Raw genomic sequence first — 15,935 nt, 5'->3', positions numbered from 1 at the left:
TTCGGTTGGAGATTGTTTTCATGGTTACAAGGAAATCCAAACTGACTGCTGATCCGGGGACTTCAGGGCAAAGCATGGTCTTTGGAGCAGAAGTCGCAGACTTGACAACCATCTACTCCAACCCCCTCCTGTAAAAAGTTTTGGTGCTAGAATGACTTCCCTCTTATTCCCATTCCCCTCAATCGATTTTTAAGTTAATAACATCATTCCTGCGTGAATCAGGATTATGGATCCCAGATCTGCCCTACTCTGCCTCTGATTAGTTAGCGGACCAATTGGTTGCGTTCTCTATGCTTGACTCAAAGTGTTAACTCACACAGTAGCTCTGGTTGTGTTTATTTTCCTTGCGGTTCTGATACAGGGGTATATGAGCTGTCGTTATCTCAGTAAACACACCAACTTCTTCTGCATCCTTCCTGGTCTTCTGCTGCTCCTCTTAGAGTCACTCATCCTCCGGAGCTGCTCTTTGCTGTGTCTCTGGGCTCGCTATGTGGAACGGACAGGCCAGGTTGCCGCTGCCTAATGAGCCCAGAGACACAGCAGTTGCAGCAGCGAGTAAGTCGGTGTGTTTACCAGGGAAGCAACAGTTCACAATCAGCTGAATCAGCTTCCCCACTGGCTGTTTGTTCTACAAACCAACTGCAAAAAAATAAAATAAGAAATATATAAAAAAATAACACAAACAAAACCCATTAACACCAGACACCGCTGAACATACAGTTATGAAATAGCATGCTTGCTAGCTAGTTCATGTTTATTTTGTGGTCTGATTAAACAGTCAATTCATCATGGCCAAATGACATCCCTCCCTCCTTCTGGCACTCTGTCTATAACAGATTTTTTTTTTGTTTCGTCTTTGTGAGGGGAGGAAGGTGCCTGGGTAGATGTTGGCTTTGCCTTGTTTTTGTGCTCTGTGTTTACGCACTCTGCGATAAAAGAAAAACAAATGCTCAACATGCAGCACCATACAGTGTAAAGGCTCTGCACCTTTTTCAAAAAAAGCACATTTGCAATTCTCTGTTCTTAAGTGCTCGAGGCTCAGTAAATTACAGTAGTTAGAGACACATTCTTGTCAAGCTTCTTTGAACTTACACGATGTGATGCATGAGTCATTACAAAAGATTTTATTATACACCGATAAGAAAAGCCTGTCTATACAAGAATACTCAAAAAATATATGTATATAGTAATTACAGGACAACACCTTTCAACTACACAGGCTCGACTGGTTCCCTCGTCTGTTTCACTGTTGAGATATCTGTATCTGCCGGGGAACATATTTGTGCTCTCTGCAAGAACTAAATAAAGTAACATACAGAATGCATTTCAACACAGCCTACTTGTCAGATGCTCCCCTTAAAAGCTACCATGTTTGTTTGTGGCCATTCAGCCATACACAGTAAGAGGCTTTAGGAAAAGAAAGCCTTTTGCTTTATTGTCAGCTGTTAGCAAGGTACTGTACTTACAGCATCTCTGTGGCTTCCACTGAAACATTGAATGCTTTTATCTGTTTCTGTGTCTTTGCCCAGAGTCTCCCATCCACAATCATCTCGCAGTTTGTCCTTCTTCACTGCACAAAGCCTGCATTTTTCTCTCTCACTAACTGCCCCTTTTCATTTCTGATTTCACTGTGCTTCATCTCTCTCCCGCTCTCCTCCCTTTTTTCTTCCTGTCACCGATCTCCCTCTCTTTCGCCCAAGACAATTCCAACTTCACATCTACTACATCTTCAATAACATGGATCCCATTAGGAGCTGAGCATGGGAATTACCAGTGGATGCAGCTGTAAACGTGCTCCATAACTGAAGCGGCGGAAGTATAGGGAGGATATGAAGGGTTGAAGAAACGCGTTTAATTTCTTTCTCCCACTTGTTTTCTCCCTGAACGCCACATTCGCACCTCTGTCACCCATCCCATGAAGAATGTTTAGCTTTGTTGTGTTTGTAGTGAGTGAGCCATCATTCAATATAATGATCTCTGGCATGTATGGAGACACACGTGTTTTTTTGTTGTTGATGAGAGTAAAGGGAGATAAATCGATAAAGGCAAGGTAAACTGATAGAGATGGAAACATGATGGTGGAAGAGCGAGGAGCGAAATGGATGCTTGTAGGGCATAGAGTCCATGAAGAGTGTGTAGGTGAGGCAAAGTGTGGGCGAGTGTGTGTGTTTGCGCATATTTAAGAGTTTGAGTACATAGCAGGGAAACAGAGGAGGGGAGAGGGAAAGAGACAGCAGATAAGCACATTGCCAAAGTGAAAGAAATGTGCGATGACAAGCTTTCTCACACAGACACACACAAACACACACACACACAAATCTGTATCATCTCTAAAGTACTTACTGGCATCCCCATTAGTGGCTGCACTAGCGGCAGTCAATAGCGCTAACCTTTGGTGCTCCTTGCACACAGACACACACAGACACACACACAAACAGCCAACCTTTCAGTCCTTTAGCAGTAATGCTCTATAATCATTGCGCTTCCAGCTCCATGTGCACAGATAAAACCTTAATGTCATCGCACATCACATGCGCGCGCACACACACAAACACACACCCTGTTTGTTGAGATAAGGACATAATGCCATCTCTCTGTCTGGTGATAAAGTTCAAGGGGAGAACTAGAGCCAAGCCCTTGAAGTGCCCTTTGGACTGCACTGGAAAGTGGAGGGCGGAGGATGCCGTCTTCATCTCTCTTCCTCTGCAAGTGTATTTGTGTCTGTTTTGCGTGGATGTATATGTTCATATAGAGTTGTTCATATAGATATGTACTGTACACTGACACAGCCTCAAAGGTCCATGAACTGCCAGTGGACCCTACAGCAAAATGAATAATGTAAAGATCAACGTTGGCACTGCCTCATTAGATTTGTTTGGTCAAAGTCTGCTTATACTGAGTTTAGAACATACAATACAAGCTTGATAATGGCCCAGTTCAACAGCATCGGGGCAAATGTGGCTATGCCGGCGGAGCAATCGTCCACTAAACCTAGACAGCAGTCACCTTGAGAACAGTCAAAGTGTCCTTGAGCAAGACTGAACCCTGATTGCTCCGGATGGTCAGTCCTCACATGGTAGCTTGCTGCAACTGGTGTGTGAATGTGTGTGAGGATGGGTAGATGAGAGGCATTGTGAGATTATGACAATTAAAGTGGCATCTGGGATGTTTCAACAAAAAGCTGAGTGAACCACTTTAAACAGGCTGAAGCAAAAGAGAAGCATTGTTGTGTTGTGTTACCATTTAATATCACCCTCTGGTTTGGAGAATACTGTATCACCACAGTAATTACACCTCTGGGTATCTATTTGTATGCTGCAAAATCACATCCTCTTAACGAGGAAGATACAAGACAGACCCCACCATCATTGTGAAGTGACAACAAATTGATTCATACACTCGAGAATATAAATATAAAGTACTTTTGTTTTGGTCCTATTTTTGTGCACCCAAGAAACTAATTTCTCTCTTTTTTTAGCACAAATTTGTAAAAACCCGAGTTAGTGAGCACTTCTCTATTGCCAAAACAATCTAGGATGCTGATTGAGAGCATGATAAGCGCACAGGTGTGCCTTGGATGTCACAAGGTTTGAGGGAGTGCAACTAGCATGCTGACTGCGTGAATGTCCACCAGACAGACTTTTATTTTGAAAGGCAAATTTGCGTCTGTGTGTTCACAATCATCCATTGATTCTTTGTTCTCTACTAAAGGGTTTCCTTCCGCGGCTTCCCCATCAGCATTTCTCTTCACCTTTTCCATTCGTCTGCTCTTCACATGTTCATCCTTCACACTCTACATCATCCATTTATGTCTCTTTATCTTCCCCCCCCCTTTCCGCTTTACCCTTCTAAATCACTTTTCGACTGACCTCTATCAAGGAACAAATACAAATTTCAAAGTCATTATGCCATGCATGTGAGCATTAAGTGGAGATTAACTCAAAAGCCTGGTGCAATCTGTGTTATAGCTGATAGGAAGTTCATTTGATTTTGAAGTTTTGTAGAAGTAAGTCACCAAATTTATCAATTTAAATGCCTTTGAAGACACCTTAATCTCCGTTAATCCCTACCCCTCTTTGTATCCCACGCCTCCCTGTCATTTTTAGTACCTCAATTGATCCTTCAAACTTTTTCCCTATCTCCATGCTTCCCTTAGCTTCATAGCCTCTCTTTTTAAAATGAACTTCAGCACCCTTCTGTCCTCCTTCTTCCTGTCTGTCAATCCATCAAGAACTCCTCCGCTCCTGCTTTTAAATCCTCTCCTGCGTGTCCCATAATTACAAGTGTCAACATTTGCTTCTCATGCTCCATTGCCAAAGCTGAGACGTCACAGGCATGACACACAATCTGTGTGTAGTACCGAGAAGAAGAAAATCTCAAAAAGTCGAAGAAATTCAATCAAACAACCCACAAAACTCGCCATGTTAATCACTGTCATTTTCAGCCCTTCAATCTATTCTGACAATGCTCGGCCAACCCACTGTCCTCCATAGCTGAGTGGTTAACCTCGCGAAGTTCAGCAAAAGTTGACTCTGAATGAAAAAGAAAAGAAAAGCCTTCATGTATCAATAAGCAAACGCAAAAGAGACGGCTGGGAACATTTATAACATACTGAACCGTAGTATCATATTAAGTAGCTCTGTGCTGATTTCTCTAATTTCCCTTCATTTTAAGACATATAATGTGTATAAATGTTGAGAAGATTAAATAATCATGTTAGATCATTGTCAGATTGTCCGACTGCATGTTTAAAACATACCTCAATTCTCAATAAAATATAATGTAATGTCGTGTCATGTGATATAATATAATATGATATGATATAATAATATAGAATAAATTATATGTCGTTCAGTAAATGTTATCCATTTTGACTGTAATTGACAGCCCACATTGTCTCTCACAGGCATACATTTCATGGCCCTTGGGACCAGAATGAATCTGAGGTATTCATTATAAATTGTGGAAAATTCATGCACAGGGTGTTGATGCGAACATACATATTCATCAATGGCAGTGGTGCAAGGCTAAATCACAACATCTGAATTAAGGCTCCATTAGCAATAGAAGGCTTCTAATCCGGACCCCCCCAGGGATGATTGTCAAGAATGAATTAAAATGTTTTTAAGAGAGGTGATCAGGTCCGTGAGAAAGTTGTCCGTGACCAGGAAAATGGCTCGGCTTCAGACAGATTTTATACATAAGAGAGAATATCTTTAAAAGGTGCTTCTTTACAATACCTGTGGGCAAGGACACGGCATTGATTTGAATTTTCTACCCAAGTCACCATAGTCAAGATTAATGGTAATACGTACAATATCCTAGTCACAACATGAAATAAGCATTTTTTAGTGAGCAGCTAATTATAATATTTGGTTCATGGTTCAGGTTATGCTGTGGGTAATACAGTCTAACAGAGTGAATGACAAATTGTGCAGAGTTTAGACAAGATCTGTGGCGTAAACGCATTTCAACCAATTCCCTGCCTCAGATGTGTCACCTTCACTGATATCACGGTTGATTAAAATGAGGGAAAACAATTAGCTTTTGGCAGAGAAACTGAACAATCAGCCAAATTGACATTGAATGAATTGCCCATTTAGTGCTGATTTGAAATCTGTAATCAAAAGACCTCCCCTGTGGCTGATAGATGGACTGATCCTTTCGTCAAAGGCGTCTTGTTTGATCAAGCTCTACATCTCACAGTAAAAAATGTAGAATTTACATGTGCACATCAAAGCAAAGGGAGAGTCAGTCACAACACCCACACACATCCATAATCTCTGTCATCACTTTAGTAATACTGCAGAGCTGCTCAAACAGTAATATAAATATTTCTTGTGCTGTTTATTTCACATATTTTTCTGTCATCATTTGCCTGTGCAATGCTGATATGCAGTATCGAGTGAATTCCATTACATTAGCCTTGAACAACTATTACTGTTCGTCCATTGAACCTCACATGGACGCATAATATTTATAAAGGACATAATGCAAATGTGCTTTAAGCAGAAGTTGTCCAGGGGCACCATGTTGACAACTAGACCCTAAATAGTAACATAGTTTGCTGGTCAACTTTTTTTTTAAAACTTTATACAAACTCACTGTGTAAAAGTACAAAAACACATAATAACTGCCAAAACCTATTCCATATTCCAGCTTTTCTGACACGGGTACAGTAGCTGTCAGTTTATCACGTTCAACATGACCTACACACATATTACAAACATATTACATTTTGAGTTTTGGAAAAAAGTTGAATTGATTACACCAAAAAAGGAAACAAAATAAAATAATAAACACTATAATTCAAATATCTTCACACTATCAGCACATTTTTTCTCTTTATCTGGTTAAAAGTGCTTGTAATGAGAATGAGAACAGATATGTTAAAATAAAGGGTTAGTTAATAAATATATTTTTTAGTAACTGTCTAGGTCTCTTTGTCTCTCATTGCAAATGATGCATGGACTTACAGTCTTAGCCAATGTGTGAAGCACGTAACCATGTAATATTTGTTTGCCTCGCTGTGACCACTCTTCGTGGGAGAGAGTTGATGTATCACTTGCACTCATGCACTGCACACAGTTTGAATGCATAACATCAGTTAATTGTAAACAGAATAATGAGACCGCGTTGGCTATTTTGGCATCACATATTATTACTGTATTTATAATCAAACGTAATTTATTTAACGGCTGTTTGCAGTTTGCTCGACTCATATATTAAACCTTTGAACGTCAGCCGTCTTTCAAAGCCAACACATTCTGCTCGTGCTGCTGTTAAATGTTCATACGTCGGGATTTGTTCCGTGAATTTTCTTACTTTGAAATGAGGTATCTGAACAACAGCACATTCTGTATTATGAGTAATGAGACTGTGATAGGGTGTTCATCTGTGAGAGGTTTAAGGAATGCAGCTGCATGTGTGTGTGTTACATGTTAGCTATAAGATGAGGCCTAAAAAGGTATTGAACTGAGTTCGGCTCTCATCCCAATTGTTTGGATCTGGCTTAACGTATACATTTCCATATAGAGACAGAGAGAGAGATGCAGAGCATCTTTAGGTCGTAAAATCCAGAAGTGACATCAGCAGAGTTAGGCAACGTATAGATTCAATTACTATTGGATAGATGGACCTTCAATCCACCAAAAGTGACCAATTAGAAGACGTAGATAGTTGTAGGCAGAAGGGATCTAAAAAGGCCCACACAGGCAGAGAAGATCAGATTGTGGTGGACTTGTAGATTTCCTAGAGCAGAGAGGATTTCTGATAGAGCAGAGGGCAAAGTATTTTGGGCATCCTTTGCCAAGATTTGAGAATACCAGGGAGTGCACACTCTGGTTCGGACGCTGGCTTGAGATCTGTTTCAATAAAGATTGCTCTATCCTTCACCCAGCCTGCCTCCGCAGAATTTCTTTATCAACATACTACACACCGACACCTTTGGAGGACGACAGCCCATACACTTCAGAAACTGAAATGAATTTGGAGTGGCTGTGTTACTTTTTTTGAGAAGTATAGGCAGACAGGTTTGGCAGAAGGTTCAAAATACTTCAGTAGACTTTCTATGACTTTAACTTGACTAACTACTTCACTATTCAGTTCATCTAGGTGGGGTGGTGCGCCGCAATTTAAAATGAGAGCAATTAAATAAAATAACAAGCAAGGGAAGAAGCACACACATGAAGAGCTAGAAAAATAAAGTGTGGAAAAAAGTACAATCCTGAAGCTATGACAAAAACTCAACAACTTTTCAAAAGCTCCCAGCTCCCAGCAAAGCCACCCACCCTCACTGTAACAACACAATTCCACCCACTGAGTAAAATTACTTCCAAGTTCCTTATCTTTCAAATGCCTTTTCTTCGGGGCTATTCAAGACATGAGAGAAGAGGATCATAGATCACAGGGCCTTTATGTCTGAGTTTGGGGAACTGTCAGCGAAAGAAGAATTAAAGAGACCTGAAAGTATGATCAAAAATACATAAATAAGTAGAGAGCTGTGCCAGGTTGGTATTACAATTCATCAAGTGACTGCGCCAAGGCAAGGAAAAAAGCCAGCAATCTGAGATTTATTGACGCGTAGATGCTGGTGTTTTCACATTTTGTGCAATATGTAGAACGCATTTTCTCCGGGTCATACGGAGCTGTCACTGAGTTCTGCTGATATATACATAGTATGATCATTTAGTGTCTGGTCAGACATCAATACCAACCCTGTAATTGAGTATGTTCTGGTTCTTTCAGACATGAAAGACAGTGGACAGTGATGACAGCGGGCTTTACTTAGCCAAAAACTTTTTCACTGGATACAGCCATATTCAGTGAATACATTATTCAACATGTCTCATACAGAATATTTTCCTTCATGTTTCATTTGCATCATCTGTCATCTCTGGAATAATCTCCAACCCGTTTGATGGTCCTTCAAGTACGAAATGTCAGTTAAAGAGAAAATAGTCCCAAAATGGCAACGTTTTAAAATTTAACGCCCTGAGATCAAATGGCAAAATTCATATTTTCCACTTCTTTGCATATCTAACAGGAAGTGTGTGTATGCTTGTGTTTGTGTGTGTGATGGATAGAGACAGAAGACTAATTCTGCCTGAGAAAATTCTGACTCAAGGCAATATTGTCCAATTTCCAAAAAAAACCTAATACTTCTGTTCATATAGTGTTATATTCACTCACTCATTATGTCATGCTACTTCTGCCAGGAAAATAAATGATGAGTGGCTGGAAAAAAGACGCTGACTGAACACAGATGGATACAACATCTGATAAATACCAATGAATATTGTTTTCTTACAAATTAAAAAGGCTACAGCGAGGCTTTGCATCTACAGAATCATAGTCACTTCGGTTTAATCTTGGAATACAGGAAGTAACGCTGTTAAACTCTCCTCAAATCTTGTTGTAACAAACAATACTTACATCCTTGTTCCTACCACAGTATTTTGGAGATACTGGTGTTGCTTCTGCTCTACCATATATATCACTTTTACTGCAAGATCATAGTCACCATGAGTAATTCTCGTGCATAATTCATGATAAGAATATAAATATGTATGACTTGATACTGATGATATAGGATTTTATTCCATTTTTGTTTAAGTTGCTAAGCATCTCAGACACATTTAAGCAATGAGAAAAAACCTCACAGCAATAATTATAATGATTTTCATTTTCTTTAATTCATCATGTTATTGGTCCTTTATGAGCTGAATTACTCCATAAAAGCCGCTCATTACTTATGACAAGCAATATTTTTAATAAGACAATGGTCCCAGGGCAAGAAACCCTCTTTGCTCTTCTGTCTACATGAGGTAGGTGGAATAGGAAGATGTATGTACCAGCAAGAAGCCCTGTTGGCAGTGGCTGGTACACTCACCCCCATGTACTAGACCGAATAAAGGAAAAAAAAAAAAGCGACAGAGCAAGAAAATGTTAAATAATGCAGAAAATTGAATGAGCATGAGAGTTCTGAGAGGATATCTGTGTGCTTGTGTGGTGAAATGCATGGATATGCATGGTGGAAGACATTCTGCTAAGAATCCAGCAGATGTTAAACTGTATTTCCTGCTGGGCTCACATCACAACAGTAACAAAAAGCCACAAATCACAGAAAAGCGAGGACAGACACTCACAATGTAGTCACGCTAAGGAGCAGATGAGCCGGCGTGCTCGTGACAACTTTTATCTGCCTTCAGTCTGGCTCGAAACCATTCTTTATTTCATTTATAGTTTTACATATGTGGTCTTCATTTGCGCAACCATCAACGAACAAAAGTCAACAACAACAACTTAACCTCCTCACGATGCAAACTTTGTCGCTCATTATACTTTACACCTGAATTTCTCCTTTGCTCCCATCAAAATTATTACTTCCACTAGAGGTCACCACCCAACAATAAATATTTGTCGTCATAAGTTGATTGCACAGATGACCGAAATGGCTGTTTTTCTGGTGAGGACTGTCCTTGTCATTTCCTTCAAAAAAAGAAACACAAACTGTATGACTGTGCATTCTCTGAGCTGACGCTTCCATCATCTGGGAAAAATTGTAAATAGTTAGATTTGTCAGTGCTTTCTGAAACTATCACTGTGTCTTTGATCTGCCACTTCTTTGGTGATCACACTTTATCCGGTCTATGTTTGATCATGTGGGTATCTACCAGAAAGCCTTTTTACTTAGGGTTAGGGAAGTTTGGATTCAGGCACCCCCCTCATACTCCCTTAATTGTCATCCATCCTCTAATCACTCTCTACAGCCTGCGATCCCATCTCCCTTTCTCTCCCACGACCCTTTGCCAAGTGTCGTAAGTTTGGAACAGCTTCCAGTGCACATCTAACATCAGGGTCTAATGCAGCTGGATGGGAGGTGCTCTCTGTGACAAATGACCTCACAAATAACTCTGCTGGAGATAAAAAAACAAGGTCCCAGTCATTTCTGCCTCCACATGTCTCTCTGCCTGCCTCCGTTTGTCTTTCAGTCCTTGCACCGGTCTCCCTCTCCCTTTACTCCTCCTTGCCATCTTGTCAGGGAGACAGAGAGATATGTGATCATCAATCTTGTCCACTAATCTTTACCATCTCCTGACACTTCATCTCAGAAACCCCTCTCCACTTGATGTCTGACTAAATTAGATTAAATGACTGCTTTGTCAACCTTCCCAACGGAGAGAGAGAGAAAAACTCCAGAAAAGTAATTTGGGTTCCACTCACACATTAAAATGGAGGCCGACACTTCCATATGGAATAATGGCTGAAGCAATTTTCCACACCTATTGTAGATACGATCTCACAGAACGAACTGATGAGAGATAATAATTTAATCATTATTTTCCAAATGTATTCAATCCTTTTCCCAGTTGTTTATTTTGTTTCATCACATTACATAACATTTTCATTTAAAAGTAGTGCGCCATTCATCTCTATTGTTGACACTTGTGTAAGAAACATACATGCATGATACATGTGGTGAGTGCACGCCTCACAAGTGAAAGTAGAGTATCCATACTTCCATTGAAATATACATTTTTCTATTTCTTTATGTCGCTTCACTTTGTTTTTCTTATGTTGCCACAGTTTTATCATAGCATTAAGCCACTTCAGTTGCTCAGAGGGCAATTATGCAGATGCACCGGCTGAACCTTTCAGGACTGATTATAATGTGCAGTTAAGTATGGAAAAAGCTGTGTGCACAGTAGTATAATGCAACAAGGGGTTATAACCTCACTTTAGGTTGAACCCCTGAATAAGTGTTTTAGATGATATGACTACAACGGGCGTAGACCTATCATGACATCACCCATTGGTTTGTGGGTTACCGTTTTTAAGCGTTGAGTTAAGCATTATGGGCGTCGCCATCTTGGTTTTTCTTTTAACCATAAGTGACTGCGATAGGACGAGATGGTGGAGCTTGAAACTACTGATTGACACCGTAACCTCATTAGAAAACCATTTACTGGGGCAATACCTCAAATGAAAGTGAGTTTGTTTTCTCATAAGCTTACATACAATCAGACTTTGTTGTGAAACCAGTGGATTCGCCCCCGGCTGGCCATTAGAAAGAACGCAGGTTTAGGACATTTCGGCATTGGTTTCACTTTTCAGACCTGGAGGCTCTGTCTGTATTTTATACAGTCAACAGGCAACATTTGAGTGTGCTTACAGCTTGTGAGATTACCTGATTGTGTTTCTTGACTTGTGTTTTGGTGGCCTCTGAGCTTGAATTGTTGACTAAAACACTAACACAACTAATATGAATTAAAACCAAGACAGTAAGACCAAGGAATATCCATGTTGCTGCGTTTCTAATGGTACGTAAGTAGGCGGTTGACATAACCTGTTAGCCCAAACTACTTCATAAACAAAATGGTCATTGTTCTGGGTTATTTTGGGGAGTCTCTCTGCTCTCTAGTGTTACCAAAAATCACTTAAAACATACTTAAAAATGTCCGTAGCACATAGCAAGAGTGCAAAACCTTGAGACACATTGTCATAGTCCTCACAGACACACAATAACACCCCATCTTTCACCCCCTCCCTGTCACGCCTCCAACCAAATTAGATTGTGATTGCTCTTTCCGAGGTCACTTTTAATTAAACTGAGATGAGAACATGACACATGGGATTAAGCCCCATCCTACCGCTTCAAATTATGAATTCATAAGTAACGCTAGAGCCTATTGCTTTCAACCATGACCTCCATATCATTTATGTATAAGAGCAAAAGGAACTCCCCTAATTGTCTTCTTCTGCAGAGATAAAGAGCACAATAGGAGGGGTTGGGGGAGGTGCATGTGTGCGTTTCAGTGCACATGTGAGAGTTTGGGAAGGGCGTCATTGAGACACATATGTAAGGAAATACATACATTTAAATACATATACACTATTGTAATTGTTGTAAGAGAGCTCAGACTCAGAGAAATACACCTGAGCCTGGTAGCACGATTAAAACATGTAGAGCCATATGAGAGGAAGTCCCACTGTCAGGTAAGATAAGGATGAATGCATTGACCTGTATTATCTTCAGTTAACTGAACTCTGAAAAGTGTGGTGCATAATGTATACACTGTGGTGAGTTGACGGACCGTTCAACGTATAGGTATTTGCATTAACACGACTCAACCTCCACTTCATGCAAATGAGTCTCTCGCACCGGGCTCACAAAACTCATATCAAACTGTTAAACTTGGCAGTGCTACTCAAAAATGAATCAAGATTCTGTTCCTGCATTGCCTAATTTGTGCTTCAAATGTGATATGTCAAACATATATTAGTGTACTGATTAGCTGCAGTCCGAGAAAGACCAGTTCGCCAACCAAGCACCGGCCGACATAACATGTCCGAGCATTTAGTGGACCAGTGCATCCAGACGTGTACCTGCTGGATGTGATCTGTTTCCAGCATTAGTGCTAGACCTCTGCCTCACTCGACACACTGCACAGTACATCGTTCAGCATGTTTTCTGCCGGATGGGCTGCAGAGCCGATGTATTCACTTGGATGAAGTTTGTCCAAGAAATCAATTCTGATTGATTCCAGTCCAGTAGGAGCTGCACTAACCTGCACAACTGTTTTCTGTTTCTGTATCAAAGCATTTAGAGCAACAAGATATGCTAGCCTCTTGACAAATAGGGCTGTGGGGGTATCATGAAGTTAGATATGATGGTGAGAAAGCCTACGATACTGCAACTGATGTTTTTCCACTGACGTTGTTAAAAAGCAAAAAGAAAACCACCCTCCTTACCTCAGTGATAAAAGCCTTTGCAGTGGCTGGGCTCATGAAGAGCACAGCTCTGCGTAGTGTGTCCCTGTAGCGATGCAGCTCTTCAACTCGCATTGTTCTGAACAGACTTGTGATCATCATGTTGATATTAGATTCCACCTTCTGAAGGGATACATCCATTCCCTGCTGAGAGGTCCGGTCTAGGAAATCCTCAATACCACGGATATCTGGAGAAAGAGAGATAGAGATAGAGAATGTATTTGGCTCTAGAGGGACACACGCATTCCTTTGATAGTGTTACACAATAAAAAAAGACAATATAGTGGACGGGCAGAGAGAAAGAGATACACCTGCTCAAACGCACAGATTTGGCAGATATAGACCATCACTGATTACTTTACACCATATCCTCTGCTTTAGCTGATTAGTTTTCTCTCTGCGTGAATAGGTTCAGTAAATATCTCAGTTCAGGAGCTCTTACTGGCAGTGATTCTTTGCCATTTTATCCCTTGTATTAAATTGGGGCTTTTGTTTCCAGCACTCTACATACGTCAGTATTAAACGCCTTCTTCCTTCTGAAAGCTTGAATAACCAAAGCAATACGTAGACATGCCGTCTCCCTCACACACACACTCACACATACAAACACACAGAAATGAAAACAAAAGTATATGGTTGTGATTCATCGGAAGTGAGAGGCATGTTTTTGCCTTACTTGTGCATGATTTTGACACTTTGGCCTACTGATACTGATAGACAAAACTAGCAATAGCGGCAGAAATACACCAATATCAAGGTTTCTGTGAGTTCTATAGATTTAAGGGGATGAAATGTCTATAGTTCGCTCTGCCGATCGGTCCACAAAGATTTCCCCACCCTTCCGTGGCCTTTGGCATGGAAGTCAAGTGTGTCTGATAAGGGAAAGGGTTTGTTGTTGTGTTGAATATCTGCCAATATCTGTGCTGTAAGTACAAAGACACAATGACCCAAAAAGTGTCCCGTCCTGCTGAAACCGCCACATACTCTTTACTCCTGCTGGGACACTAAGAGAACAAATAACTAATGACACTGTTAAGAGTTTTAGATTAGAGAACCAACCCAGTGTAATTATCTATATTAAGAGTTATTTTTGTATGATAAATAAACCCGGATGCTGGTGTCAGTATTTTAACAGCCCAGCCTATTCTTAATGAGATACATTGCAGGTCAAGGTAATACTAATTAAAGCACTTTGGTTGAGACCACAGCTAATGATGTCGAAGGATGTGTGTGTGTGGTTATGTAAAGCAACTACCTAATGATGTATCTGATATGGAAAACGGATGACACTGTCGTCATTGCCCCTATCGTGGCTGAGCAATTAACCGGATTGATTAGACTTGTTAAGGGCCAGAGGGCCGGGAGGACAGTGTGATTGCATCAATGCCAAATTTTGGAGGTTTAACAGCGTATTAAGAGGAGACACACCAGGCAACGGTTCTGATTCAGAAAGAAATTAATTTATGGAAGAGGACAAACGAAATCCCGTGTGCACACACACATACATGACACTGATTTTAGCGAGCGGGATGTGAGTTCAGAAGGGCGGCGGGAGACATTTTTGATTTTAGTTTAAACTTTTCACATCATGACTTGTCCCATAGCGAGCAGATTAAGAAGGAATGTTTTCAGTCTTTCAGCGACAACAGTATGTTAGACAGCAAATCAATCATAGTTTGGTGGAAAGTTGAATTCTTGCAACTTCATTCTCTTCACATTTTCCTTTCACAGCAGCACAGGCAGACTGACACTCACGAGACATGCAGAACTCCAGAAGACAACAGCTGGGCACCCAATCTGTTTAGGGAGTGTTACATTTGTGCATATATTCCCACACATGTACTGCAGGTGTGCATGTCTTGCTAAGTCTTCTTGGCTTTCATTTCAGTGTATCCATATCAATCTTCATGGTTTGTCTATTAAGTGTGATGTCAATCTCTCTGTGTACATGTGCTGATGAGAAAGGTGGTTGTGCAAACAGAGACATCGAGATGGCATCTTTAATGGCCAAATAACACTGCTCTAATCTGTCGGCGGGCACGGAGCGATGAAAGCATTACAATCTAATTACTGTTATTAATTAGTAGAAATAATTATTTGTCTTAATAGTAGTAATTGCTGTTAAACTATATTATCATTGGCAACACAATCATCATCACTGCTGCTGAGACTCCTGATGAGCTACATAACGTGAATGAGCTGTATAAACAAAACGGATACACCGAGCGCCTCATTCAGTACATACTGTACAGACAGGCACATGCACATTCAAGATAACATGTAATATATGTTTTTAACCATGCAGATGTTATTTATTCACCAACAGAAAATAATTAAATGTCTGCTCTGTAGTTTATCATGCTTCTGTCATGCTTTCCTATCTTCATCAATGAACACCAGCATACACAGTCAGAAAGATCTATGATTGTTCAAACACACACACACACACACACACACACACACACACACACGTGCACATGCTCTATACTTATGCCAGTCGAAGCAGATTTAAGCTTAGTTCTCTCCATATTTGTCATTGAATGGCCACTGCCATTTACAATCTATGGCGCCTAGCTACATAAACATTTTCCGCCGTCTGATTTATGTGCCCTGTTGTGAGAAAGCTCTGTAAATCAACGGAATCAAAAAGCTTTTGTCAACAG

General features: G+C 40.5%; 1 protein-coding gene across 3 annotated transcripts in view; it reads right to left on the bottom strand.

Annotated features, from left to right (window-relative positions):
• The window catches only part of grid2 (glutamate receptor, ionotropic, delta 2), a 476,444-nt gene that overhangs the window by 177,697 nt on the left and 282,812 nt on the right, over nt 1–15,935 (bottom strand). For all 3 annotated transcript variants that reach the window (XM_084359835.1, XM_084359836.1, XM_084359834.1), the window contains exon 4: nt 13,255–13,460. In XM_084359835.1, the coding sequence (XP_084215961.1) occupies nt 13,255–13,460 (206 nt within the window). The remainder of the gene's footprint in view (nt 1–13,254; nt 13,461–15,935) is intronic.

Source organism: Pagrus pagrus (assembly GCF_965226575.1).
Source record: "Pagrus pagrus genome assembly, chromosome: 8".
NCBI lineage: Eukaryota > Metazoa > Chordata > Actinopteri > Spariformes > Sparidae > Pagrus > Pagrus pagrus.
The sequence above is the reverse complement of the archived record's forward strand: the minus strand, read 5'-3'. Positions and strand labels throughout refer to the sequence as shown.